This window comes from Chiloscyllium plagiosum, unplaced genomic scaffold, assembly GCF_037043375.1.
Source record: "Chiloscyllium plagiosum isolate Xiang-an unplaced genomic scaffold, Cpla_swu_hap1 HiC_scaffold_20, whole genome shotgun sequence".
NCBI classification, from domain to species: domain Eukaryota; kingdom Metazoa; phylum Chordata; class Chondrichthyes; order Orectolobiformes; family Hemiscylliidae; genus Chiloscyllium; species Chiloscyllium plagiosum.
This window is the reverse complement of record NW_028270158.1, coordinates 53,528,221-53,555,092: the sequence shown is the minus strand read 5'-3', so window position 1 is coordinate 53,555,092 and position 26,872 is coordinate 53,528,221. Positions and strand designations below refer to the sequence as shown.

Here is a 26,872-nt window from a genome sequence, read left to right as displayed (position 1 = left end):
ACAACAGACAATAAAATGTGACATTTATTTACTTTGAAGGAAAACTATTAGACCTGCAATTTTCTGATTGCCAAAAAATGACAAATATCCTGGGAGGATGGACCAGCCCTTAAGATGTGAAGGTGAGTTACATTGGTATCTCTGCTCTGAAGTGTGGATTACGTTCATGAAGACGCATGAGCCACACCTGAATTGCAGTACAAAGAGAACTTGTAAGAGGTTAGCTACAGTGACACTCTGCGCTGTGCTCAGTAGGCTGCCCACAAGGCAAGTGGTAAGTTATCAAGATTGGGTTTTCCTTCTACTTATTTAAAATGAACAATTTTATATTAAAATGGCAAGTTTGGAATTTTCTTTAGGATTAATGGGATTATTTTCACATGGTACTGATGTCAGCTGCAGTATTACTTAAGCATGCTTTTGATATATTCTGTGGAACTGGACTTTCAGGCAGTGGAGAAACATCTCAGTGTAATTAATGCAAATCTACTTTCTCCAACATTGTGGACACAATCTTCCCTTGTCAGGTTGCACCTCTCCAAAGATAGTTAGTCGTAGGAAACTAATCCTCAGAAAGTAACTGCAGAGGAACCTTTACTATTTTTCATGCACTCAGTGAAATATGTTCAGCATGGCTAGTGGAAAATATTACAGTGTGGGTTAACTGTTTAAGTCAGAGCTACAATTGTCCTGTGCAGTGATCTGTAGCACAGGTCTATTATTTGATATGCACGCTATGATGCAGAGTGATGCTGACAACATGGGTTCAATTCCCACACCAGCTGAGGTTACCATGAAGGACTCTCCTTCCCAACCTCTCTTCTCTTGCTTGTGGGTGTGGTAACCCTCAGGTTAAACCACCACCAGTCGTTTCTCTCTCTCTCTCTCTCTCTCTAATGAGAGAGCAGCCCTTTGGTTTGTTAAGACTATGATGACTTTACCTACATTGGGGAGTGATTTTTGGGCATTAACTGAGCACAGAATCAGAAGCGTGATGGGGGAGGTTTGTATGCATTTTATAAAACTGTCTGAATTTAATTCTCATTTATTATAACTGAAGGAACTCTGCATGGTAGGATGCTTAATGTATAAGTGTTAAATAAATTTCTACTTAAGGAGGTTATTGTAGCTTCAACATATTTATAGCTCCTCACTGTTAAAAATATTTTTCTTTTAAAAAGAGTGTGTAATGGTTATCAATGTTCACTTTTAATAACTGTTTGAAGTATTTAAATAAATGATAATTCCAGACAAAGAAAACAATTTCAATTTGGAAGTAAAGGCTTTGAGATCAGATGGAAGATGATTTACTGTTATTTATTAAAACCTCGCCCATTTACCAGGTTTTGGAATGTAGTGTAAAATGCTAGTTTGCCCTTTCTCATTGTGAGTGACAGTGCAGTTGTGTAAGTACATGATGACTTTATCTCAGATTCACAAGGGTTTTATTCTCTTTGTGTGGACAATAGGCTGATCTATCTGGGTCATGTTCTTTCTTCAGTTCCAGTCACTGTTTTGAGCCAAATTGTCATGAACCTCGCATATTGAAAGGGTACCCAGTGTACAGTGACAGAACTGGCTCAGTATCAAATTAACCTGACCTTGTGAGTCCAAAAAACCCAGCGGTGGGACAGGAAGTTATAGCCAATTGATTGCAATACAACTGTTAAATAAGGAAAGGATCTTCATCTAAGATTATTCTATAAAGAAAACCAGAATTTCTTTGAAAAAACTGGAAGTGGTGGGCAGAACAATGGCTTGATAATGCTTTTTCCCAACATTGTGTAGCACTGGAATTCTTCTATTTCACATTTTGCTAGACCAGCATTTATTACCCATCCCTAACTGTTTTTGAGGAGGTGGTGATGAGCTGTTGACCAGCTACAGTCTTTGGGGTTTAGGAACACCTTCAGTGCATTTACGTGTACTTTCAGGATTTGGGCCCCAATGACAGTGATATATTTCCAGGCAAATAGCTTGGAAGGGAATGTGCAGGTGGTGGTGCTCCCACATGCATCCATTCTCCTGGTCCTTCCAGGTGGTAGGGGACATGTTTGAGGATGGTGCTGTTGAAGGAGCCTGGGTGAGTCGCTACAGGGCGCCTGTAGATGCTACACATTGCTTCAGATAATCACAGTCAGAGGAAACAGAAACACAAACACATGCAGTTGGAGTCCATTCGCGCCTTGGCCACCATTTTCTAACAACGAAAATCAATGCTTTTGCATTTCACTCATCTGTATGATAATTAAGACCCTTGCTCCTTTTTGCAGAAACGTCTGAAGTTGTTTCTGTTTTTGAAAAGTGACCAACAATAATGGGGAATACATCGATGTTTAATTGGATTTTTTCAGTGAAGCTGATAATTGTTATCATTGGTAAGTCAATTCTTTGGATGTTTAAATATCAGAAATTGTCTGTAACCCACAGGAAGTTGCAAGTGTGAAAAAAAAACAAGGCATTTTAAATTGTAGAAGTTCCCTTGCTTTCAAATGCAGTCCCCTACAGGCCAAATATAAAACTGTCTGGCAGACCAAAAACCATGCGGAAAATCTGATAGAAAAGAGACTTCTCAGTGGCCAGATCCGATGAGTCCCAGTAGTTTTTAAACTCTATGTTGCAACTGGCTAAATAAATCCTACACTTAGAACTCAATACCACAAGCAGCAATTAAAACAACATCAGAATTCAAATCGATCATCAAAGCAATTGAAGTTGTGGAATTCTACACCTCAGAGTTCTTGAGAGTTCCCTGGTCAAAGATTCTTCCATTTTGGTTACAAAAAGTTTTAGTAGGAAGTTTGGCAGAAATAAAACTAAAATAATCAATGGCCCAAAAACTCCAAATCGCTGGAAAAGCTAAGCAGGTCTAAGATCACAGGACCTGAAACGTCCTCAGCAGGTTTGGCAGCATCCGCAGAGAGAAATCAGAGTTAACGTTTCAGGTCCTGCTTTTCCAGCAATGTCTCTTTTTGTTTCCAATTTACAGCATCATCAGTTCTTTCGGTTTTTATTTACCAACGGTGACTTTTGATTTGATTACACTTGAAATAGTTGAAGCATTTTATGGTACTCAGTACCTTTAGTAAGAGGATATTTTACAGCAAGACCTTCTCCATCAAATTGCTGATGCTCAGTATTGAGTCAAGAGATTAGAATCCTTCTGTATTCCTATTTGAAACACAGTGAACGCTAGAGAAACTCTGGCAGCGTCTGTGGAGAGACAGAAATGGAGTTAATGTTTCAAATCTGGTACAAATCTTCTTCTGAAGTCATATCAGAAACAAAACATTAACTCTGTTTCTCTCTCCACAGAAGCTGCCAGATCTGCAGAGTTTCTCCAGCATTCTCTGTTCTGGTTCAGCTTTCCAATATCCACAGTGTTTTATTTTTATTCTTTTCCTTGTTATCTCATGATCTATTAGATGCAGTCCTCAGATATGAAAGGTTTATGTTATGATGAACAAATGATTTATGGGGATTTCATTTAACGTATGGTTTTGATGTTCCCTTTTAGCTTCATTTTGGACCCTTTTGAGTGCTCAGCCGGTAAGTGAAAAAAAATTATGGACTACGTTTACGCAAAATATTTCCAAACATACAGGCAAAACTGAGCCCTCATGCAATCCCTGTCTTCCATGTAGACAGTGCTCCACACAGTGCTGGCCAGCGACTGCAGGATACTTGGGGAAGACTTTACGGGGGGAGGCTGCAGATGACCTTTCAGGTTGAGCTGGAGCTGTTCTTGGTCCGAGGATGCATCTTCAGTCTACTCCAGTTTGACAGGACTGGGGTTGGCTGACTGACAGTCAATCAGCAAAGGCTCTGACAGAGCGGCAATGGTGGGAGCACAAGTACTATCATCCTGGCAGAGGACAGCTGGTCTGCAGGACACTGCCATCTTCCCTCCGAGGATGGCCGCCTGTATGTGATGGAGAGGATTGCGTGTTTAGATGATCCCTTGAGCAATGCATTTGGGGGCTTGCTCCTGGTAGGGCCATCTGTGGCAGTATGGTTATGGTGGTGTGCCGCAGGCATCAGTCCCAAGGCCACAACTATTTAGAATATATATTAATGAATTGGATGAGGAAAGTGAATGTACTATAGACAAGGATGACGTAAAAATAGATGGGAAGGCAAGTGGTGAAGAGGATACAGAGAGTCCGCAGGGGGACATAGCCAGCTTAGGTGAGTGGCAAAGTCTTGGTAGATGGAATATGATGTAGGGAATATGTGAAGTTACACACTTTGGCAGGAAGAATACAAGAGCTGGAGATCATTTAAATGGAGAAAGATTTCAGAAAGCTCCATTGGAGAGGGATTTAGGAATCTGTATCCATAATTCACAAAATGCCAACTTCCAAATTCATTTGGTAATTGGGAAGGCAAATGGAATGTTGGTCTTTACTTCAAAGGGAATGAAATATAAAAATAGAGTGATCTTGCCAAAATTATACAATAACATTAGCCAGACCACAGTTGGAATCCTGTGAACAGTTTTGGTCTATCTATCTAAGGAAAGATATTCTGGCACTGGAGACAGTCCAGAGAAGGTTCACTAGGTTGAGAGAAACAATCCTGTCAGGAAAGGTGGAGTAGATTGGGCCTGTACTCATTGGAGTTTAGAAAACTTTGAGGAGATCTTTTTGAAATATTCAAGATTTTTAGAGGACTTAACAGGGTAGATGGTAGAGAGGTTGTTTCCCCTTGTGGGAGAGTCTAGGACCAGAGGGCATCATCTCAGAGTAAGGAGTCACTCATTTAAGACAGAGCTGAGGAGAAATTTCTTCTCTCAAAAGGCAGTGAGGCTGTGGAATTCTTTACCCTGGAGAGCTGTGGAGGCCAGGTCACAAAATAATTTCAAGGATGTGATCGACTGACTTTTGATCAGTAGGGAGATCAGGGTTTTTTGGGGAAAAGCAGTAAAGTGGAGTTGAGGATTATCAGGTCAACAACGACCTCATTGACTGGCAGAATAGGCTTGATGACTGTAGTCTGCTCCCATGCCTTAAGGTCAGTGCAAAGGTGAGGGGCAAAGTGCAGTTCAAAACATCCTCAGTGACAGAGTGAGTGAAGGATGATCAGCTGCAGTGACGAGGGAAACTCTAGTGAACCCGATAGTATGTCAAAGTTGATGAAGTGAGGGTCAGTGTGTGGGGTGGGGATGGGGCGAGGGGGATTATGATGGGTAGGGATTTATTTCGTGCAGTCCAGCAAAAGTACAAAATTCTCACAAGCAGCAAGAAGGTTGCTATTGGCCTGTGTGGGTGTCATTTCAATAATGTTACCCAGACCTTTGACATTTGAGGTAATAATGGGCACCACAACTTTGTGTCTGTCACATGATTGGCCAAGGCCCTTGAGTTCTTGTATCTAATTGGTTGGCAACTGTTGATTGTGCATGTGCAGCCCCCTGTCTCCTGGTGGGAGCGCCATATGCTTCTGTTCCCTGATGATCCCTTCTGATTTTTTTCCAGCCCCTTCTGGCCATTAGAACCTTTGCCAGGCGAAGCCAATTCCACCCACAGTGTTGTTCCCACACTTCATCCTGATGCTGCACTGGCCAACTACACAGCGGTTGCTGGGGGGGGGGGGGGGGGGGGTGTCTAAAAGTTGAAAGGCATCATGGAGTTGGGGAAAGGATGGGATTGATGGATGTGTGAGCTGGGATGGTGGGAAAGATGTTCAGATCAGCTGTGGCTTGCACATCATGGCAGAATACAGGGTGAGTATGATGAGGGATTTGGAAAAGTACATGAGGCAGAAATATTGTGTCATCATCAATATTTGTTGTGAGGTTGAGTTCAATGGAAATTGGGGGCAGAAGCAGGTCATTTGACCTTTTGAGCCTGTGCCACCATTCAATATGAGCATGGGGCTCATTCTCTTAACTCAATGCTATATTCCTATATTGCTTGATGCCTTCAAAATCTATCACAGTGTGGAGGAAGGGAGACAGAATGGGAAAGGACATTGAGGAAAAGAGCAAGACAAGGTTGGAAAGGAGGCAAAGAGAGAAAGGAGGGTGGGGGAGTGAGAAACAGAGAGTCATGGGAAGGTCTGTGCTACTCATGGCTTGTATTCACTTTAAACATGAGCCAGAGACAGAGTGAAAGGGTTAGGGTTTCAGATATGCTATGGGTCATGTACAGGCGCTGCTGAAGTCCATACATCACAGAGCCTGGTTGGTGTTATCCAATAGAGATAGCATTAATGTTCAGTGAAGGATTTAGCAAGCTATTTCAGCTGGGAATGCACATGGATAGCAACATCTACTGTCAATAAGCAGGCGTGCTTCGATGGGACCGGGGGTGGGTTAATTGCATGTTATTATCCCTGTAAATTATATTAGACTTAATACAATTATTTTCCTGTGTGCTTATCAAAGCAGCAGCCTCCATCGAATAGCAATGAAGGCAGTCTATTCCACATGCTGACTCGTGGTGTGTAACACATGTGATAAATGTTTACCATTTGCTAGTTCATTGTTCATTAAAGCTGTATCACATAAACAAATTGGGAATGAGATTATTACTTCCCACTCTGCAGAGTCTTGGAGAGAATACGTCACAAAGCTCCAGCCAGATGTTATTTAAAAGGAGAATGAGACGCGCCACTGGTGAGTACCAGACAATAGCATGTGTACACCTGACTGAGGCAATCCCACAACCTGCCCTTGAGCTTTACCTCTTTATTGCATGATTTCTGCTCCACATTTCTGTGGTGCTGTACAGAATCTATGATCCTACCATAGTGAGACCCTTCATCCCCGCTCCCTGTGCTATTGGAGACACTGGATAATTGAGGGCCAACTTTAGGAAGGGTTTGCCAATGTTTTCTTCCTTAATAAGGTTAAAACAATTACATGACATTTGATGGTGGAGTTGATCCAATGATGTGTAGCAGTCTCATTGTCCCTATTGTGTGTGACGTTATTATTGATATAAAAACACCGTAGAGTCACACATATATAAACTAAATTCCCATTTGAGACTAGCATTAATTGAGTTCCATGGATCACTGGCTGCATTGTCCTGTCTATTCCATGTATGTCATTAACAACAGCCTATATTTCATATCGATTGATTACAGCTGAAGTACTGAATTAACCCAGGATAACATGCCAATCACACAGTTTAGAAGTGAAGACATTATGAAGCACCCAGCATTCCTTTCTCTAGAGAGTATTTTCCCAAGCAGCCTGTTCAGAGATGTTATGACACACCTCTGGAGCAGGTAGGACTTGAGTCCTGGCCTCCCGGCTCAGAGGTAGGGACACTACCACTGCACCACAAGAGCCCTTTCCTTTCTCTAGATCAACGCTTCCCAAACTTATTTCAGCTGTGACTGTATTTCCATGCTTGAACTGTGGCACAATGATGAAATGATAATTGCTAGGGGAGTGTTGGGGGAGGAGGAATATTGTTTAGCGTGGGTTGGGGATTTAAACAGTAGGGACAGCTATCATTTCATGGGATGCGTTGGTGTCTGTAGTTGGTCGTCTGGCCTCAGTGCTCATTGGATTAGGGCATGCCCAAAGTCTGAAAGAACTGTGCAGATTGACAGCCTAACTCAGTATTTACACTTCTCACTACCTCGGGAAAGCAGCTAACATTATCTAAGGCCTCTCTCACCCTGGTTATACTCTCTTTCATCAGGCAGAAGGTACAAAAGTTTGGAACCATGTACTAAAAGATTCAGGAACAGCTTCTTTCCAGCAGTTATCAGACTTATGAACAGACCTCCAGCGTTGATCTGTCTTTGCACCTTCTCTGTAGCTGCAACACTATATTCTGCATTTTGTTCTATTACCCTGATGTCCTTCTGTAAAGTATGATTTGTCTGGATCGCACGCAAAACAATACTTTTCCCCGTATCTCGGTACATGTAACAACAATGGTTTAAATCAAACATCAGATTCTCAGCTCCACAGATGGGGTTGTCGCTCAGAGTTAAGGAATAGCTGCTCCAGGTGCCTTAAGAAAGCTGTACAGAATTCTGAAAAGCAAATAGTGAGAATTAACTGAAGAACCAGCTCTGAAAGTGGCATTATAACAAAAACTGAATTTTAAAGAAAACCTAGGAAAACCAAATAAAAATGTCTTTTTTGGGAAGACTCCCTGAAAGGGCTGGAGTAAAACTGAGCAAAAAGTTACTGCGTTCCAGACATTCTCATTAGCATGATCAGGCAGCATCCGAGGAGCAGGAGAATCGACGTTTCGGGCATAAGCCCTTCATCAGGCTTATCTGATCCTGATGAAGGGCTTATGCCTGAAATGTAAATTCTCCTTGGATGCTACCTGACCTGCTGTGCTTTCCCAGCAACACTCTTGACTCTGATCTCCAGCATCTGCAGACCTCGCTTTCTCCTATTCTCACAAACATGCTTATCACAGGATAATGTTAACTAGGCTTCACATGGGGTGAGGGTGTGGGTCTGAATGACCTTTTCCCATTATGGATTTTCCTCCGTCTTCATGTTCTGAACAAAGTGCTGATTATCTGGTAATCAATGCAAAATAAAACATAATCCAAATGTTGCATTTCCCAATTCACACTGGTAGAGAGCAGAAGGTCTCTGACTTTCCCTTTACAATGCTGGGCAATGGCTGAGACTGCACTGAACCCACTGACAACCTCAGAGCAGGCTGGCATGGTTGCTGTGATTGACTCTCCTGCTGGCCCTGGGAGTGGAAGGCATCCTGTGCCTGCAGCAACCTGTCCCCAGGAACCTCCCAAAAAAGCAGGTCTCACTCATTGCCCTGTCTGCCGTGTCTGGGCCAAATGCCAGGAACCGTGCAGGGCAGTTCCTGACCGACAGAGGGCTTTTAATAACAGTGAGGGTAGTGCTGAATTCTGGCCTATCCCAGCAGTGGTGAGCTATTCCAGGAACAATGCATGGTAAAATGGAATAGAGTCAGATCTGAGGGACACCGTAGGACTGGAGTCAATCGTAAATGAGGTGAGTTTAGTAAGATATGGCGAGAAAACACAATATGCCTCATGGTGGAACCCCCCCCAAATAACCCAATAGAACTCACAGTTAGTACACTAAGAATCATAAGATTTCACCCTGAATGTTTGATCAGATCCATTCTACGTTTTATCTTAAGTTGACATCTGTATGGCCCTAACACAAGAAACATGTTTATTTTCACAGATTGCACAATGGGCTTCATCAGTGGAGAAATGACCAGTAATTCATTGCGTCTTGCATCTTATTCAGCCAGCCAGTTAGATGCTTGTTTGAACAATAATGTGTTGTTGGCAAATCTCACTCAACTGGGACAAATAGCTTTTAGCAGAGATCAGCTTCTTGTTCTCAAAGAGAAACTGGGTGAGGTAAGGCTGTATCATTTAAAAATACGGTTTTGTCCTGCTAAATGCTTACAGTAACTTGAACAACCCATCACCAGGGACCATCGGCTGTTCATTTTGACAGTTAATTTTGTAAAGCCTAATGACTGATGGACTCCAAGCTGTCTGAAAATCCTGGGACACCTCATATTGCAGAGTTTCGACACTCAGTTAACTTAGTTACTCTGTTAATTTAGGGTGAAATCTTCTATTATGACATCTGGGTTGAGTGACAAATGTGGAAGGGTGTGTCACCTCTACTCAGAGACAACTCAATTTGATTTATTATTGTCGCATATACCTAGGTACAGTGAAAAGTTTTGTAAGCAGTACAGGCAGATCATGCCATACAAATTAGGATAATGGAACAGAGTGAGAAATACAATGATATAGCTGCAGAGGCAGTGTACATGGAGTGACATCAACATTAAATTGAAAATTTGAGAGGTCCATTCTGCAGTGTAATAACAGCAGGGAAGAAGCTGTTCTCAAATCTGTTGGTATATGTGTTTAAGCTGTGGTTTCGTCTGCCTGAGGGAAGAGATTGGAAGAGATTATAAATGGGGTGGGAGGGGTCTTTGATGATGATGGCTGCCTGCCTGAGGCAGCAAGAACTGTAGATAGAGTCCATGGATGGGAGGTTGGCTTTCTTGATGGTCTGGGCTGTGTTCACACTTCTCTGTAGTTGTTTAAAGTCCTGGGCAGAGCAGTTGCCGTACCAAGCTGTGATGCATCTGGATAGAAGTTTAGCTTTTCCTATGTGTTTACTTGGGTCTCAGCTCACTTAATACGAGGGGCCAGTGTTGAGGCAGCTAGGAAGTTGACACCTTTCCTATAACTTAGTGACTTGAAAGTCCAGGCACCCTGACAAGCGTTCACTCCTTGGAATCACCTGAGCTGTCGGTGTAGACATCAGCTAAATATATTAGCTTTTCTGCTCTTCCCTAATGAGCCTCCTTGACCAATATCAATTACACTCCAGCCTTCCACCCTCAGTCATCCTCAAAAGCCATTCATCCCAGTTGAGCAACTTGGACTTTGGTCACCCAATCCCAACCGTGACCTAGTCACACTCTTCCCAAAGAGTGGAGGAAAATGAGTAAATCCTTCTCTCCAATGAACAATAAATAGATCATCAGTGTGCCTCCTGATGGAGGGGACACACAGGAATCTAGAACCAAATCTGCAAGGTTCCAGGAATGCTCTCTCTGACCCACTTGCATATATAGTGTAAATAGTTAATAAATGTTCCCATTTAGCAGTATGAGGACAGGCTTGCCTCTATGCGACCTCAGAATTATCTCCCAACCAAGGGGACAGAGTGGCTACTCTCCGCAGAGTGCAGGAAGATGAAGATCTCCTCTGCTGCCCAGTTCAGCTGGGAATTGGGACATACATTTTGCTTACCCATGGAGAACGTATTTGGGAAGATGCACTTCATTCCGGTGAGTTGGCCTTCCAATGAGAATGCATGCCATGCAAATGCAGATGCAGATGGCGTTCCAGTCACCGGCTGTCAAGATGTTTGTCCCAACTTTCAGCCTCCAGGAACTGAATTGCAAGCTTTCACCCTGAAATTAGACTGATATTTGGTCTTTCCCCCAATTAGGAGAAAGTGAGGACTGCAGATGCTGGAGATAAGAGTCGAGAGTGTGGTGCTGGAAAAGCGCAGCAGGTCAGACAGCATCAGAGGAGCAGGAGAATCAACGTTTCAGGCATAAGCTTTTCATCAGGAATGAGGCTTGTGGGTCGGGGCTGAGAGATAAATGAGAGGGGGTGGGGTTTGGGGTAAGGTCGCTGAGAAAGTGATACATGGGTGAAGGTGAGGGAGAAGGTGATAGGTCAGAGGGGAAAGTGATGGAGAGGTCCGGAGGGCGGTGTTGAGTTGGAGGCTTGGGACTGGGATAATGTGGGAGGAAGAGAAATGAGGAAGCTGTTGAAATTCACATTTATCCTGTGTGGTTGCAGGGTCCCAAGGCAGAATATGAGGCGTTCCTCCTCCAGGCATCGGGTGGTAATGGTTTGGCGGTGGAGGAGGCCCAGGACCTACATGTCCTTGACGGAGTGGAAGGGGAGTTGAAATGTTCAGCCACGGGGTGATGGGTTGGTGGGTGTTGGTGTCCCAGAGATGTGGACCTGACAAGGGAGTCGCAGAAGGAATGGTCTTTTTGGAATACTGATAGGACTTGGAAGGGAAATATATTTCTGATATTGGTGTCCGTTTGGAGGTGGCAGAAGTGGCGGAGGATGATGCGATATATGCAGAGGTTGGTGGGGTGGAAGGTGAGGACCAGGGGAGTTCTGTCCTTGTTGCGTAGGGATGGGTGGGGTTCAAGGACGGTGGTGCGTGAAGTGGAGGAGATGTGTTGGAGGGCATCGTCAACCACGTGGGATGGGAAGTTGTGATCGTGGAAGAAGGAGGCCATCTGGCTCTTCCTGAGGTGGAATTGTGTGGAATAAGGAGGCCATCTGTGAACATCTCTGGGGCACCTGCACCCACCAACCCCCACCGGCCTGTGACTGAACATTTCAACTCGCCCTCCCACTCCATCAAGGACATGTAAGTCCTAGGCCTCCTCCACCACCAAACCTAGAGGAAGATCACCTCATATTCTGCCTTGGGACCCTGCAACCACACAGGATAAATGTGGATTTCAACAGCTTCCTCAATTTCCCTCCCCCTACATTATCCCAGTCTTAAGCCTCCAACTCGGCACTGCCCTCCAGACCGGTCCATCACTCTCCCCTCTGACCTATCACATTCTCCCTCACCTTCATCGACCTATTGCTTTCTCAGCTACCTTCCCCCCAACCCCAACCCCCTCCTGTTTATCTCTCAGTTCCGACCCACAAGCCTCATTCCTGATGAAGAGCTTATGCCTGAAGCGTTGATTCTCCTGCTCCTTGGGTGCTGCCTGACCTGCTGTGCTTTTCCAGCACTATCACTTCCTGATGAAGGGCTTATGCCCGAAATGTCGATTCTCCTGCTCCTCGGATGCTCTTTCCCCCAATTAAATGGACTCCCATTACTGTACACTCCAGGGTGCAGCCCACACTGACACCTCTACGCTTCTTCGTTGTATAGTGAGTGTTTGGGATTGGAGTGTCTTTAACCCATCAGATTTGATGACCTTGAGATACTCCAGAAAGAACCAACAAAGGTTTTGTAAGGAGTGAATGGAAAAGACATGGGATCATCAACATTAAAATTATCACTGAAAGAGTGACCCACTGCTAGCCCGCATTTGCCAGTGTGCAATTTGGAAAAATCTACCATTGGGTTCTATTGTAATGGTGCCAAAAGAAAGAAATCTCACAGCTGCAATTCCCAGATACTGGCTGAGATGCCCAGTTTGCTGCAGGATAGTTCCAGACAAAAATATTGCAGATTCTGGAATCCAAGGTAGACAAGCAGGAGGCTGGAAGAACACAGCAGGCCAGGCAGCACCAGGTGGTGGAGAAGTCAACATTTGGGGGCAACTCTTCTTGAGGGTCTTGAAGAAGGGTTAAACCTGAAACGTTGTCTTCTCCACCTCTTGATGCTGCCTGGCTTGCTGTGTTTGTCTAGCAGGATAATTCCAGGCAGGATGCATTAATCTCCTGGCTAGGGATTATTCACCCAACCATTTGGTTGGTTGCAACCGGGATAATTTAAGGGAAATTAAAAAAAAGCTGCAGATACTGGAAATCTGAAACAAAAACCAAAATTTCTGGAGAAACTCAGCAGTTCTGGCAGCATCTGTGGTGAGAGAAAGTCATCTTGAGTTCAGTGACCCCTCTTTAGAAAAGGTGGTATACATGCTAAAGATACAGGGTGGCAGGCCAATGGGTGAGCAGATAAACAGAGACGGAACCTAACGAGAGAGAGAAAAACATAGTTAGGCAGACAGAAAGGATGGTATTGGTAAACCAGGCAGAATGAAAAGCTGTTAATGGGAAACATGAGTAGGTTAAGATGGATTGGTTGCATTGCAAGCCAATGGCATGATAAAGCCAGTAGTGTGGGGTTGGGTAAAGAACTTGGAAGAAGGTGTTCAGACTCGATATTGAGTCCTAAAGGCTCAGGGTCCCTGCTGTTCTTTCAGCTTGCACTGAGCCTCACTGGAGCACTACTATAGGCCTGAATCAGAGATGTTGGCCAGGAATTAACTTAAGAATGAATCCCTCCCTTGCGAAATTCCATGGGCGTTTCTCTCTGCCTGTCTCTGTCTCTGTCTGTCTGTCTGTCTGTCTCTCTCTCTCCCTCTGTCTCTCTCTCACTCTCTCTCTGTCTCTCTCTCGCCCTCTGTCTCTCCCTCTGTTTCTCCCCTTCTCTCTGTCTCTGTCTCTCTCTCTTGCTCACTCTATCCGGTTACCCATTTAAATTATATCCACAATCGTTCTTTGTCTGGCAGGTCTCTTACAAGCTTTGAAATTACAAGCTAAAAATATCCAACGTATTTCATAGTTCTGACCTATGACACAGCCATTACACAGCATAGGCTAATGTTGAAACTGTGGGTTGGCATCTTCCCAACCCTTGAATGATTTGACCACTGGTGAGTCAGTTGGTAAAATATGATGAAATCGGCAAACACTAGATTCTCAAAGTCTCCAAGCAAGTTCTGAACAGTAAGGTGAGAATGAATGGTGAGAGGCCTATAGTATTAATTTTAGTGCCTCAGTATTGCCATGGGAACCTCATTTTACCTCACTGATACTTGGTTTCCCATTCTCCAACCTACCAGAAAGAAACTGGATGGTAATGATTCCCGACATGAAAAGTAACTCGTTGCTTGCTCCTCCAGCCCTCCATCTCAGGGACCTGGCTAACATCTCACTGCATGCTCTGTGGGGCACTGATCATTAGTTCCCGAAACCCAGGTCCATGAACATTGAAGTCGGGCATGTACCAGCCTCACTGCATTCCCATGACACATCTCTGATTCACATATAACACAGACCACCATGTCAGTGCTATATTCTGAATGGCGTTTTTATTGTAATGCTGCTGCCAGAACATTGTGCACAAGAACAGGTCCCTACTTCAAGGATTTGATCAGGCTGCATCTCAAAGCTGGGGGGTTTGCTCACTCTCTTACAGAGCATTCTATTTGGACGCTGACTACAAGGTCTTACCTTGCCTTCCTTTTCAGAGCAGACACAAAGCCAGGCAGTGGTTGCCAGCGGTGATCTGTCTAGGGGGTGGACATGTTGCTGCATGGGACTATTCCATAGCAATGTCATAATGCACCATCTGCCAGCAGCTCATGCGACACAAACACACTGCACATTTGGCAATCAAATGGCCATGTCTCAAAGACTCAGGGGAGTCGTCCTCAGCCACACCAAGTCAGGGCAACTCCTGTCTGGCAGTGCTTGGCTGGGAGAATGGCCTGATGGATCAGGTACCTTGCAAGATACCTGGCAATGGGGAGCACTTCTGCCTCTGGCAAGAGGGAAGGAAGTGCAAAGACCCGGCTTTGCAGATACTAAGGCAAGTTTTGGAGAATCGTGTGAGAAACCTCACCAGGGCTCATGGACAAAATTCCCTCCATGAAGCTCGCCACAATTGACACTGAGTCAATGGCTGGTAAAATTCATCCTGCAGTTTTGACATTTTGTGTGCTTGAATCTGGCTGAACATACATTTTGTGATATTTTGTCACAGATATACACAGGCGGACTGCCAGAGGAACGGATACGACAGCTGGGATTCATTATTACTGTGTACGGCCCTGAAGAGATCAGTATGTGGAACATAACGAATGCGGATACTCTTGCACTTGTTCTAAACAACAGCCCAAATCTGAACACGGTATGGATGAGCAGCAAGCTTCTGATTGTGTTACGCTCTTGAAGATCACGCATTGTACCTGCTATTCAAATGCTGTTTGGGCTGTGACAGATCATGACAAGAGCTGGGGATAAAATGGAAAATTTTGCCTCTGAAGACACGATAAAAACATTCTCCATTCAATATTCAATTAAGCAGAATTATCCCCTCCCTGGTATAGAATGAGCAATGGCAAGAAAAGTGTGCAAATACTGTTGGGATAAAAAATATTCTTAATGTTGAGAATTTCTTTTCATGATATTTCTGTCTAGGCTTAATGGCAACTTGCCATTGAGTGGCAATGACTTTTATTTCAATTTATTTGCATCTCATTTAATCCCAACTCGCCTTATTTATACTTTACTTTTAAAGCACCTCCCCTTCCAACAAGAAAATAGACATGCAAATTCCTAATGTGGTAATCAGAGCGGGTACCTGGTGGCTATACCTCACTAGGTGCTTATTGTAGTCACCATGTAATAGGTTGGCTCGATGGTTACTATCTTCCTCACCCACTGAGTCCAGGGATCTGTGTCCTGGCAGTCCCAGAATCAGACCACAGTCAGTCCCACAAGTCAAGTGTAACCAGATCAAGGAATTACAAGTGGGTCATTCAGGGCGGTGTTGAGACATCAGCTAGAGTTGTGGGCAAGTTTATTCTGCTGTGAGACAAAGGGAGGGATTGAGTACAATGGAAGTGGATGCAAGAGGAGTTTGTGTTGATGTGGGAGCAGGAGACCCCAGTTAAGTGAGTGAACAGAAAGGATTTGGGAGGATGTGAAGTGGAGAGGATGCATTTAACATTGAGAGTTGTCATCACTGAACACTTGCAGTGTCAGAGTTAGTGTGAGGTAGCAGAGAGAAGGTGGTGTGAAAATGTCCACTTTGGCAGGAAGAAAAGAAAGAATTATATTACGTAAATGATGAGGGATTGCAGTTGAATCTGGCTGTGATAATGCATGAATCACAAAATGCTTTATGCAGGTACAGTAAGTAACTGGGATAGCTAATAGAATGTTATTGTTTATTGCAAGGGGAGTTCAATACAAATGTAAGTAGGTTATGGTTTCAGTTCTATAGGACACTGGTTAGACCACATTGGGACACTGTCCACAACATTGATCTCCTCTATAAGAAAGGCTGTATATGTGTTCTAAGCAGTTCTGAGATTTACTGGATTAATATTTGGAATGGGCAGGCTGTCTTTTGAGATACATTGGATGAGCTAAGCTTGCATCTGCTGGAGGTTAGGACAGTAAGACATAACTTGGTATAAAGATTAGTGAGGACTTAACAAGCTGCGTATGGAAAGGATATTTCCTCTTGTGGGAGAATCTAAAACTGGAAGTCACGAAGTGATCATCCACTGAAGACAGAGAAAAGGAGGATATGGCATGGATCTTGGTAAGCAAGGAGGTGATCATTGTTAGGTGGGAATGTGGATTTGAGGTTACAATCAGATCAGTGATCTTATTAAATGGTAAAGCAGGATTGAGGGGCTGAATGACCTACTGTTGCTCCGATTGTATATTTGTGTGTTATGTCAGGAGGCATTGCTGTGACTCAGGAGAAGTTATTTGGTCCCTCAAACCTGCTCTGCCATCCAATAGGATCATGGCTGCTCCAATGTTCTTCACATCCACTTTCACTGTAATCCTTCATTCCCTGACTGACCAAAAATCTATCTCAGTCTCTCTGCCCTCCAGCCCTCTTGTGGCAGGAGTTCTCAATCCTCAGAGAAGAAATATCTCCTTATCTCCATCTTAACCTGGTGGCCCTTTGTTCTGAGACCTAGATTGTCCCATGAGGGGACACATCCTCTCAGCATTTAGCGTGTCAAGCCCCCTAAGGATCCAATGTGTTTCAATGATATCACCCCCCATTCTTCTAAACACTAGTGAGGAGAGTCCCAACTTGTTTAACCTTTGCTCATAAGACAATCCCTCCATACCAGGGATCATCCTAATGAATCTTCTCTGAAATGCCTCCAGTCAAATGATAAATTTCCTTGGATAAGAGGACCAAAATTGCTCTTAGTACCTCCAGAGGTGATTTCACCAGCACCTTGTAGAGTTGCAGTAAGACTTCCCTGCTCTTATACTCCAACCCCCTAGAAATAAGGACCAACATTCCATCAGCTTTCCTGATGACCTGCTGCATCTGGGTGCTAGCTTTCTATGTTTTATGCATCAGTGCCTCAAAGTTCCTTAGTGTTGCCATTTTTTGCAGCTTTTCTCCTTTCAAATAATTCTCTGCTCCTTTGCTTTCCCTTCCAAATCGACACAGCACTGACTCAGGCTGCAGTCTGTGTTCAAACTGGTCGGACCTGGTGGCTAGGCCTCCTGTGAGGATTAGGAGGACTGCAGATGCTAGAGATCAGTCAAAACGTGTGGTGCTGGGAAAGCACAGCAGATCAGGCAGCATCCGAGGAGCAGTAGAATCAATGTTTTGGGCGTAAGCCCTTCATCAGGTATTTTTCCAGTGCCACACTTTTTGACTCCTGTGAGGACTGTTTGGAAAAGGGACTGCCTTTTTTCTCCACCACATGATCCATGTCCCTGTCTGTGATGAGCAGGGGAAGGAGCTTTCCTGCACTGTGTGAGGGACAGCTCCTGGCTTGCAGAATCTGAGGTGAGAAGGGCTTTATATACAACACGATGGTGTGAATGCCAGAGGGCCCGAGCAGCAGCACCTCCCCAGGTGTGTGTTTCCCTTAGAAAGGAGTCCAAGAGGCCATTTAAATCATTAACATGGTGAAGAGTGTAAAAGCATGCCCTACGTCATGGTGGGCCCAGTCCCAACAAAATACTTCAACTACAAATGAGAAAATTTCGGGTAATGCCTCTGATGTTTTCTCTTCCCACAGCAGGCGAAACTCCCTCAGAATCAGCTGCATTCAGAATTTCCATGTGGTTCCAACACCCACCTGCAGCTTACATTGTTGGAAAGGCCATTCAAATTATCTAGGCTGTCATGATTAATTAAGGGGAGGTGATGGGCCAGTGGTATTATCACTGGACTCTACATCCCAAGACCAAGGTAATGTTCTGGGGACCTGGGCTCAAATCCTACCATTTCAGATGATGGGATTTGAGTTCAGGAACACAACCTGGAATCCAGAGTCTAACGATGACTATGAAGCTGTTGTTGATTGTCAGGAAAGCCCCATCTGGTTTACTTAACTTCTTATCTGGGCTGGCGTACAAGTGACTGCAGACCCACAATGCTTTTAACGGCCTCTGGGCACTTAGGGATGGCCAATAAGTGCTGGCATGGCCAGTGATCAACATATCCTGTGAATGAATGAAACATGGGGTATCACATTGATTTGCTAAATAAGGAGCATTAAGACTGCAATGAAGGAAATTTTTTATTAGGTCTTGATGGATTTGATTTCTACAAAAGTCATTTTGGTAACAACCACAACAGAGATTTCTCTAAATATACAGCCACTAAATCAACATCTGAAAGAATACGTCTTCCGTTTTGACCCTTTGTCATCTTTATTTCAATTCCAGATTTCCAGCAAGCCCACATTGTCATATTATAAGTTTTCCTATTTCAAAAGTTAGGTACTCTCATGTTATACATAGCAGTGCAGAAATGAATAAGTAATTCGGAACTATTGTGAATTTATATCGTGTATGGAGCAAAAGTTAATAAAGCAAACTTTCACTGTTCCCTTTCTTTTTAGAGCAAAGCAATCATTTCAAATTATCTGCAGAGATCTGGGCCACTAGATGCTGTTGCTTTGGATGCGATTGGCGGTCCATTACTGTGTACTCTCAGTGAAGAGAACCTCAGGACCATACTTCCCAGTGAACTGAAGTGAGTGGCAGGCTCTCTAAAGCTACATTAACAGATCAATATTTGATGCTTCACCCACTCGTGTCAAAAATCAATGCTGCCTACAGTAAAGTGACGTATATTTTAGCATGCGATCCAAATGCAGGCAATTGAAGAGGGAAACAAGGGAACAGTTTGAGATTTTCACTTGCTGTCAAACAGCAAACTGAAGTGTTTTATGCAGCATGCCCTGATGCATGCTTGAGCTCCTAATGCACAAATATATTGGAAAGGCAATACTGAAAGGAAAAATAAACAACTTGATGCCTCCATTTTTAGTAGAGCCTAGAAAGTGTTCAAACTCGCAGGTAAACTGCCTTCACAGCGACCCAGAAAACGTCTAAGAGTCCGGGATCACTTTGTAAATCGACAATTTCTGTTTAAATAAAGCAAAGTGGAATGACAATCCCATCAGAGAACTCAGACCAACAAAGTCCTCAAAGTATTCACGTTAATAAAAAAACATAACCATTCTGTTGCAGGAAAGCCAAGCCACTGAATATTTCCATGTGTACCCAGGCGAAGAAAGACATACTCTTCGGGATCGCTAAAGTTGCATTCCAGGATCTTGCTGGTGATCCCAAGGCCTATTTTAACCAGCTCAAGCCGTATATTGGTAAGCTACATTACAATCTGCTTTGATGATAATTTGAAGAGTTGTACAAATGAATTAATTTGCAGTTCATTGCAAGCTTGAGTACACCAAGGAATTATCCAAGAATGTTTCTTATTAATTCCAAATGAATTAAATCTTCCATTTTACTTTATTTTTATGAAGAGCTTATGTTTATAAATATCGAGCTGACAGTTCTTTCTGTTCTCTGAAAGGTGGTGCACGAGCTTCTGATTTACAAAGATTAGCTCCTGGCAACATCAGCATGGACTTCCAGACATTCAGCAGCCTCAATCCAGTGGAAGTGGAAGTAGGTATCATTGAGGCCTGCAACAACATCCAGCTCTTTAACACATCACACAGGAACCAGAGCTTAGACACAGTGCCCATCAACAGGAATTCATTCACTCCATCCCATGCTCACCACCACAGGCCACCTCCTTGCTGCACAACTGTTATAGTTATGAGATCCTGCCTGAACTAGAAACCACAACTGTGTACTCAGACTGGGGTGTCCTCAGACTGGGTGTACTCAGATTATTTGACCGTTGTTAACTGAAGAATGCCATAATAAACATTTCAGTTGTCATTCATTTCTATGTCTGTAATGGAAGTGAAGTGATGCAGGGTCAACCACAGATGACTGGTTCACTTCTGCCCAGTTGTGTTAGTTTTGAAGAGCAATTCCATCCCAGATGTCTCAAATTAAGGAGACAATTCATAGCACCACTCGGTTAGAGTGATTGGGGAGAGTTACATCAAGAGTGGAATTAAATACATCAGGACAATATTATTAGCAGATATGAAAGACTTAAAGTTGAAGCAGAAACTATGTTAACCACTTATTATTAGATTGGATAAGTGGCTGAAGGGCTCTGGAAACATTTGGGATAAATGTTTACGCATTGGTAACAGGAAATAGATAGGCACAATATTCTGTTTCTGCATTGCTTATGTAAATGATTCTTTCTGAAATAATTCAATAACAATGTGGAACCAAGAGTGAGGATAATGGTGGCACTGAATTGCGACCAATCCATGTCTTTCAGAAACTCACTGTCCAGAACATTCGAGATCTGCTTGGAATTAACCTGAATTCCCTTAAAGAGAATGAAGACCATGAAATAGTGCGGCGTTGGGTTAACTCACACACAGTGGATGAGGTCACGAGTCTGGGAATTGGCCTCAGAGGTGGAATATCACCGGCTGGACTTGGAAACTTTTCATTTCAGGAACGTAAGTGGCATTTTCTATCAGTTGTTCTGACATGAACATTGTAGCAAGGATTGGTTGGTTCCATCATGGGACAATGTTTAAAAAAAACTGCATCACCTTGAGGTTTCTACATGTATTCAAACATGCAGATTCAAAATGAAGAAAGCATTTAATCTATAGAGTATAAAGACTGTATCTTTTTATTTAGGTGCTATTGATTATGGACTGAAATGGGAAAAGGAGAGGTTTAAAAGCCAAGAATTGTTGAAGAATTGATGCACTTTTTAAAAGCAAGTTACCTGACGCCATTGCAAGTGCTGCTAACATATTGCTTGATCAAGGAGTGGGAAAAGTCTAATTGCAGATGGGCTGGAGTTAGGTGGTTGTATATAAATGGACATTCAGCTGGCAACATGCAATTAACTGGTCTGTGAAACTTTGACCAGTTAACAATGACAAAGTTCTTCTGCCTGCCAACAAATTTGTGATGGGCTCCCAGGCAGCTGAAGAGCTGAGAGCTGTGAAATTTTAGGTCAGGAGGCATCAGATTAAGGGATGGGAAGCAACTGGTTTTGTCCTGCAGTAAAAAGCATCTCAAATTTGAAAATAGCCAGTTTATGTCCCCTTTCCAATTGTTGCAAGCTGCAACATTTAATCAGTAAGTTTATAAATCACCCTGGGCTTCCTGTAAGGAAGTGAAAATATTTGGAGAAGGAAGATCAAGAAGCTGCAGTCTATATCTTCAAGGTCTCATCATCTTCATCCCAGAGGGCTTAAGGAACTGGCCTTAGAAATAACCGATGCATTGGTGGTCATCTATCAAGATTCTATAGGCTCTGGAACAGATCCTATGGATTGGAGGGTAGCTAATATGAACCTCACTGTTTAAAAAAGGAGGTAGAGAAAAAACAAGGTATAATAAATCAGTTAGCCTGCCATCAGCATTAGAGAAATGCTAGAATCCATTATCAAAGCTTTAATAGCAGAGCACTTGGAAAACAGTGATAGGATTAGGCAGAGTCTGCCTGGATTTATGCAAAGTAAAGGATGTAATGAAGGGACTTGATAAGGGGGAGCCAGTGGGTGCGGTTTATTTGGACTTGCAAAAAAACTTGAGATAAAATCCCACATAAAAGATTAGCATGTGTAAAATTAAAGTGCATGGGATTGGTCATAGTGCACTGACACGGATACAGAATTGGAAGCAGGCAGTAAGCAAAGAGCAGGAATGAATGGGTCTTTTTCTGAATGGCAGGCAGCAATTAGTGTGGGGTACTGCAGGGATCACCCCAGCTATTCATTTAATAAATGATTGAGATGAGGGAACTCTCTGCAAAATCCCCAAATTTGCAGACAACACAAAGCTGGGTGGGAGAGTGAATTGTGAGGAAGACAGAGTGATGCTTCAGGGTGATTTGGACAAGTTGAGTGAGAAGGTTGGCAGGACTGATGTATGGAGAGAGACTGGATCTGTTAGGACTATATTCATTGGAGTTTAGAAGAAAGAGAGGGACTCACAGCAACCCATAAAATTCTAACAGGACTGGTCAGAATAAATGCAGGAAGGGGTTGCAGTCTAAGGATATGGTGTTGGTCATTTCATACTGAGAAGAGGAGAATATTTCTTCACCAGGGTGTGATAAGCCAGTGGAATTCTGTACCACTGAAAGTGGCTGAGCGTAAACATTGAATATTTTCAAAGAGTTAGATACAGTTCTTCTGGCTAAAAGGATTAAAGGATACAGGATGGAAGTGGAAATGGGGGACTGAGTTAGACAATCAGCCCTTTTCCTGCTTCCATTTCCTATGTTTCTATGATCAGCTAAAGGGTCATCTCAGCCAAACCTGATCAACAGGGATCATTGAACTGTTTCTCGTCTTTCCTTCCATTCAGAACATCCAGGGTATTTTTTGTATCTGTTTATATAGATTACTTACAGTGTGGAAACAGGCCCTTTGGCCCAACATGTCCACACCGACCCGCCGAAGCGCAACCCACCCAGACCCATTCCCCTACATTTACCCCTTCACCTAACACTATGGGCAATTTAGCATGGCCAATTCACCTAACCTGCACATTTTTGGATTGTGGGAGGAAACCAGAGCACCCAGAGGAAACCCACGCAGACACGGGGAGAATGTGCAGGAGAATGTGCAAACTCCACACAGTCAGTCGCCTGAGGCGGGAATTGAAGCTGGGTCTCTGGCGCTGTGAGGCAGCAGTGCTAACCACTGTGCCACCGTGCCGCCCCATATATGTGCATAGAGGGGGAGTTTCATAAATGGTTAGAGTTTTAACCAGTACAATTATATGTTGATGGTTCACAATTGTTTATCTGAAGTTGGAATCTATATATTTGTAATAAATAGTCATTCTTGTGAATTCAGAAACCGAACACATGTTTTCTGTCAACCTGGGTGTAAAAGTAAATTGGGGAATCCTATGTACTTTCTAAAAGCTCTAGCGTTTGTGATGATTCTAGTAATAGCTTGGCTGTATATCCAGCTGCCCCAGTGAGGTATTACAACAGATTCACAATTACTTCCAATCACCCTTATAATACTGTACAGAACCAGTGACAAACTGAGTTTATTGTGTGCAACTGGAAGAACAGAGGAAGAGGGTATAATTACAACACATGATGATACCAGATGACTCTTTGAGAGTTCTCTACACTTATTCTCATATTTCTTATAATTGTTCAGCATTTTTTAGATTAGATTCTTTTTTAGATTAGATTAGATTCCCTACAGTGTGGAAACAGGCCCTTTGGCCCAGCAAGTCCACACCGAAGAGCAACCCACCCTGACTAATGCACCTAACACTACGGGCAATTTAGCATGGCCAATTCACCTAACCTGTACATCTTTGGACTGTGGGAGGAAACCGGAGCAACTAGAGGAAACCCACGCAGACACGGGGAGAATGTGCAAGCTCCACACAGACAGCAGCCCAAGGCAAGGATTGCACCCAGGTCCCTGGCGCAGTGAGGCAGCAGTGCTAACCACTGAGCCACCATGCCGCCCTAAATTTTAAACCTAAATTCTAAGTCTGTTTGACCTTACTAATGATGACCTTGCTTTGAGCACCTCTTGTGCAGTTGTAACCCTGTATACCTCGCCCTATGATCCATATGTCCCTGTTTGCTATGATCTGCCTGTACTGCTCGCAAAATACTTAGGTACATGTGACTACAATAGATCAAATCAAATCAGATCATTTAAAAGGCATCTGGATGGGTATATGAATAGGAAAGGTTTAGAGGGATAAGGGCTAAATGCTGGCAAATGGGACTAGATTAATAAAGGATCTGTTTCCGTGTTGTACAGCTAAAAAAAATTGAGACGTGCTGTTTGCAGTGAAGTGATTCTGTGAAAGCTGTAAATAAAAATTAACTAACACTGGCTCAAATGGTTAAAGGTTACCATGGAGAAAATTGTTGACCTTCATTTTTGCTTCATTTTGCAGTGCCTGGTTCTGCTTCAGTCAACAGCTACAATCTCCTGCTCTCCATCTGCATCACTGTGATGGGAATCACATTGCAACACCTTTCATAAACTGCAAATCAGCCTATTGTGCTATCAACGGAAAGGATCAGAGCTCTTTGACTGATGTCAAAGAAAGTTTAACAAACTGAGTAACTGAAGTGAAATCTGCTTATAATGATCCATTTTTAAGTAACCTTAAGCCAAGCTAAGCTACACAATGTTCTGATTATGTATGAAATATAATATTTTAAGGACTGATTTGGATCACAACCAGAATGACAATCCACCAGCAATGGGTGAAGTATTAGTGATTATCAAATCTTGCATTCTAATCTTTCTTAATTTTTGTATTTATAGGATCGTCATGGAGTGAATAAAATTCCAATTTGATTGTATTTACTTGAAACTAGTAATCTGAGGTCATTTTCAACATGTGCTGGTTATTAAGAGAGGAATAAATCTTGAATTCTTGACAGTTGTCTGTATAGTTGCCCTGTCAAGTGATAGTGCCAAAAGTCTCCATCGGTGCAGGCTGTGGCTCTTAAAGGAGTTTTCATTTCGAGCCTGAATGCCTGAGCTAACTTAGCTTATCTCTGTGGGACAACATTTCAGGTGTAAAAGTTTATTTTAGTGATGAGGGATAGAAACCACATTTAAAGTTCCTGCCACTGATCTTTACCTCATTACCCATTTTGGAAGTACACCTTCCTGTCTTCAATCTGTGGTTGAGCTGTGATCCTTTGCAATTCAACAGAATCTTTGTCTGTAGTCCCCTCACTCATAGAACTGATAACTTTCATGATAAAGAACAGCCAACAGAAAAGGCTGCAGGCAAATGTTCAACAGTTATCAGGTCTAACAGTGAAAAAGGGGACCTTTGCTGATAAAATGATATTAGATTAAGCAACCACTGTACTTGTATATTTTCTATATTGAAAAGTATTTTGTGCAATTATTATTATATGTTTATACCGTTCAATGACTTATCATGCAATGTTCTTGCATTGTATATTTATTAAAATTAATGCATGATGAACCAATTGATCAATTTACTTTGCTCTGTTGTGTAAGAAAAGGATATTTGCATTGACAATGTAAGTGCAAACATCATGGATCGCTTGTGGCACTGGTAGTGCCCACACCTCTGAGCCAGAAGATCCAGATTCAAGTCTCACCTGCTGTAGAGGTGTGCCATAACATCTCTGAATACTAAATACAAGCATCAGTCAGGTCATCCACCCAGATATGATCTCGAAATACTTGGACATTGTTGAGGAGAGGACTTCCTTTCTTCCAAATATGACCATGAAAATAGGAATCCTTAATTTTGTTTCTAAATGCTCTCAGGTAATGCTATCAAGGCATCAATTATGTAGGTGTTATGGGACCTGTTCAACAAAGGAAGAATATCATTCAGGAAGAGGTAGTTGGGACATTGGATGAGCTCAACATTGATAAAAAGGTCTTGTTGGGCAATTAATGTTTCATCAGGATCACATGAGATGCAGCAAGTATCCTGAAAGGAGTAAGGGTGGAAATTGCAGAACTTCAGCCATAATCTTCCCTGTATAGATACAGACATGTGCCAGTGGATTGGAGAAATGCAATCAGAATAGTTTCAAGGAAATGTATTCTACTAAACTAAAGCTACACACTGAACAATGACGAAATGTGGATGAGCAAGAAAAGGGCAAAAGTGGATTTGGAGCAAAAGGTACATAGTAGATAGATAAAAGGAAAAGAATCACTATAAGATGAACCATTTAGGATAGATGTTAAAAAAAAAACTTAGGAATATAAAGATGTTAGGAAAGATGTGAAAAACAATAAGGGAAACGAAAAGGAACTCGGACTATGACAAGAGCTAGTTAAGTATTCTGCAGACACATTAATAACAAATGAAGAGGACACTCATTAAAGCATATATCTCACACTAATTCAACATTAGTACAATGTCACAGCTCCTCCTTTTTTTAAAATATTGATATTCTATAACTACAAAGCTAGGAATTTTTCTTAACTGAAAGCATACATCTCACTAAGGGTGAATTCAGGCCAATCCACATTGCAATGCACACTTGCCCTCTCGGATCTCAGAATTTCCTCCCAGGGAAACAGAAAACAATGGCTTCCAAAAAGAGAAGTCATTTAGGATGTGGGCTACTCTGGCCAGGGCATTTATTGTCTGTCCTTAACTGACCTTCAGAAGGTGGTGCTGAGCTACCACCTTCAATTGCTACACTCTGTGTGCACGTCCGCACCCCTATTAGTGAGGGGAAATTCTAAGCCTTTGACCTGTATCAGTCAAGACTTACAGGTGATGATGCTCCTATGCATCTGCTGCCCTTGTCCTTCCAGGTGGTTGAAGTTGGGGAGAGATTCCCTTGATTCCTATTGACTTCAATTTTACTAGGGCTCTGAATTTTTGATAATTCATTTGTAGACATAAGCACCATTGGCAAGGTTACCCTTTATTGCCGAGCCCTAACCGCCCTTGAGAAGGTGGTGGTCAGCTGCCTTCCCGAATTGCTCCAGTC

The 26,872-nt window shown here is 42.9% G+C and overlaps 1 protein-coding gene across 2 annotated transcripts; it reads left to right on the top strand.

Annotated features, from left to right (window-relative positions):
* Window positions 1-25,371, top strand: LOC122560533 (mesothelin-like protein). 2 transcript variants are annotated; one of them, XM_043711253.2, is made up of 11 exons: window positions 1-122; window positions 2,274-2,378; window positions 3,518-3,549; window positions 6,550-6,619; window positions 9,161-9,342; window positions 15,008-15,154; window positions 18,867-19,000; window positions 19,501-19,634; window positions 19,847-19,941; window positions 20,681-20,867; window positions 24,316-25,371. In XM_043711253.2, the coding sequence occupies exons 2-11, from the start codon at window positions 2,318-2,320 to the stop codon at window positions 24,402-24,404; spliced, it is 1,131 nt and encodes a 376-aa protein (XP_043567188.2). In that variant the 5' UTR covers window positions 1-122; window positions 2,274-2,317; the 3' UTR covers window positions 24,405-25,371. The 2 variants fall into 2 exon arrangements, with proteins under 2 accessions (XP_043567188.2, XP_043567187.2); XM_043711252.2 differs by lacking the exon at window positions 1-122 and adding an exon at window positions 151-274.
* Window positions 25,372-26,872: the final 1,501 nt, after the last annotated feature.

What these genes read in the sequence shown, in the direction of transcription:
- LOC122560533 (XM_043711253.2), top strand. Translation starts at nt 2,318, where the DNA reads ATGGGGAATACATCGATGTTTAATTGGATTTTTTCAGTGAAGCTGATA. An exon ending in TCAAAGAGAAACTGGGTGAG is followed by an intron (nt 9,343 to 15,007) that starts GTAAGGCTGTAT and finishes ATTTTGTCACAG; the next exon opens with ATATACACAGGCGGACTGCC. An exon ending in TCAATCCAGTGGAAGTGGAA is followed by an intron (nt 19,942 to 20,680) that starts GTAGGTATCATT and finishes CATGTCTTTCAG; the next exon opens with AAACTCACTGTCCAGAACAT.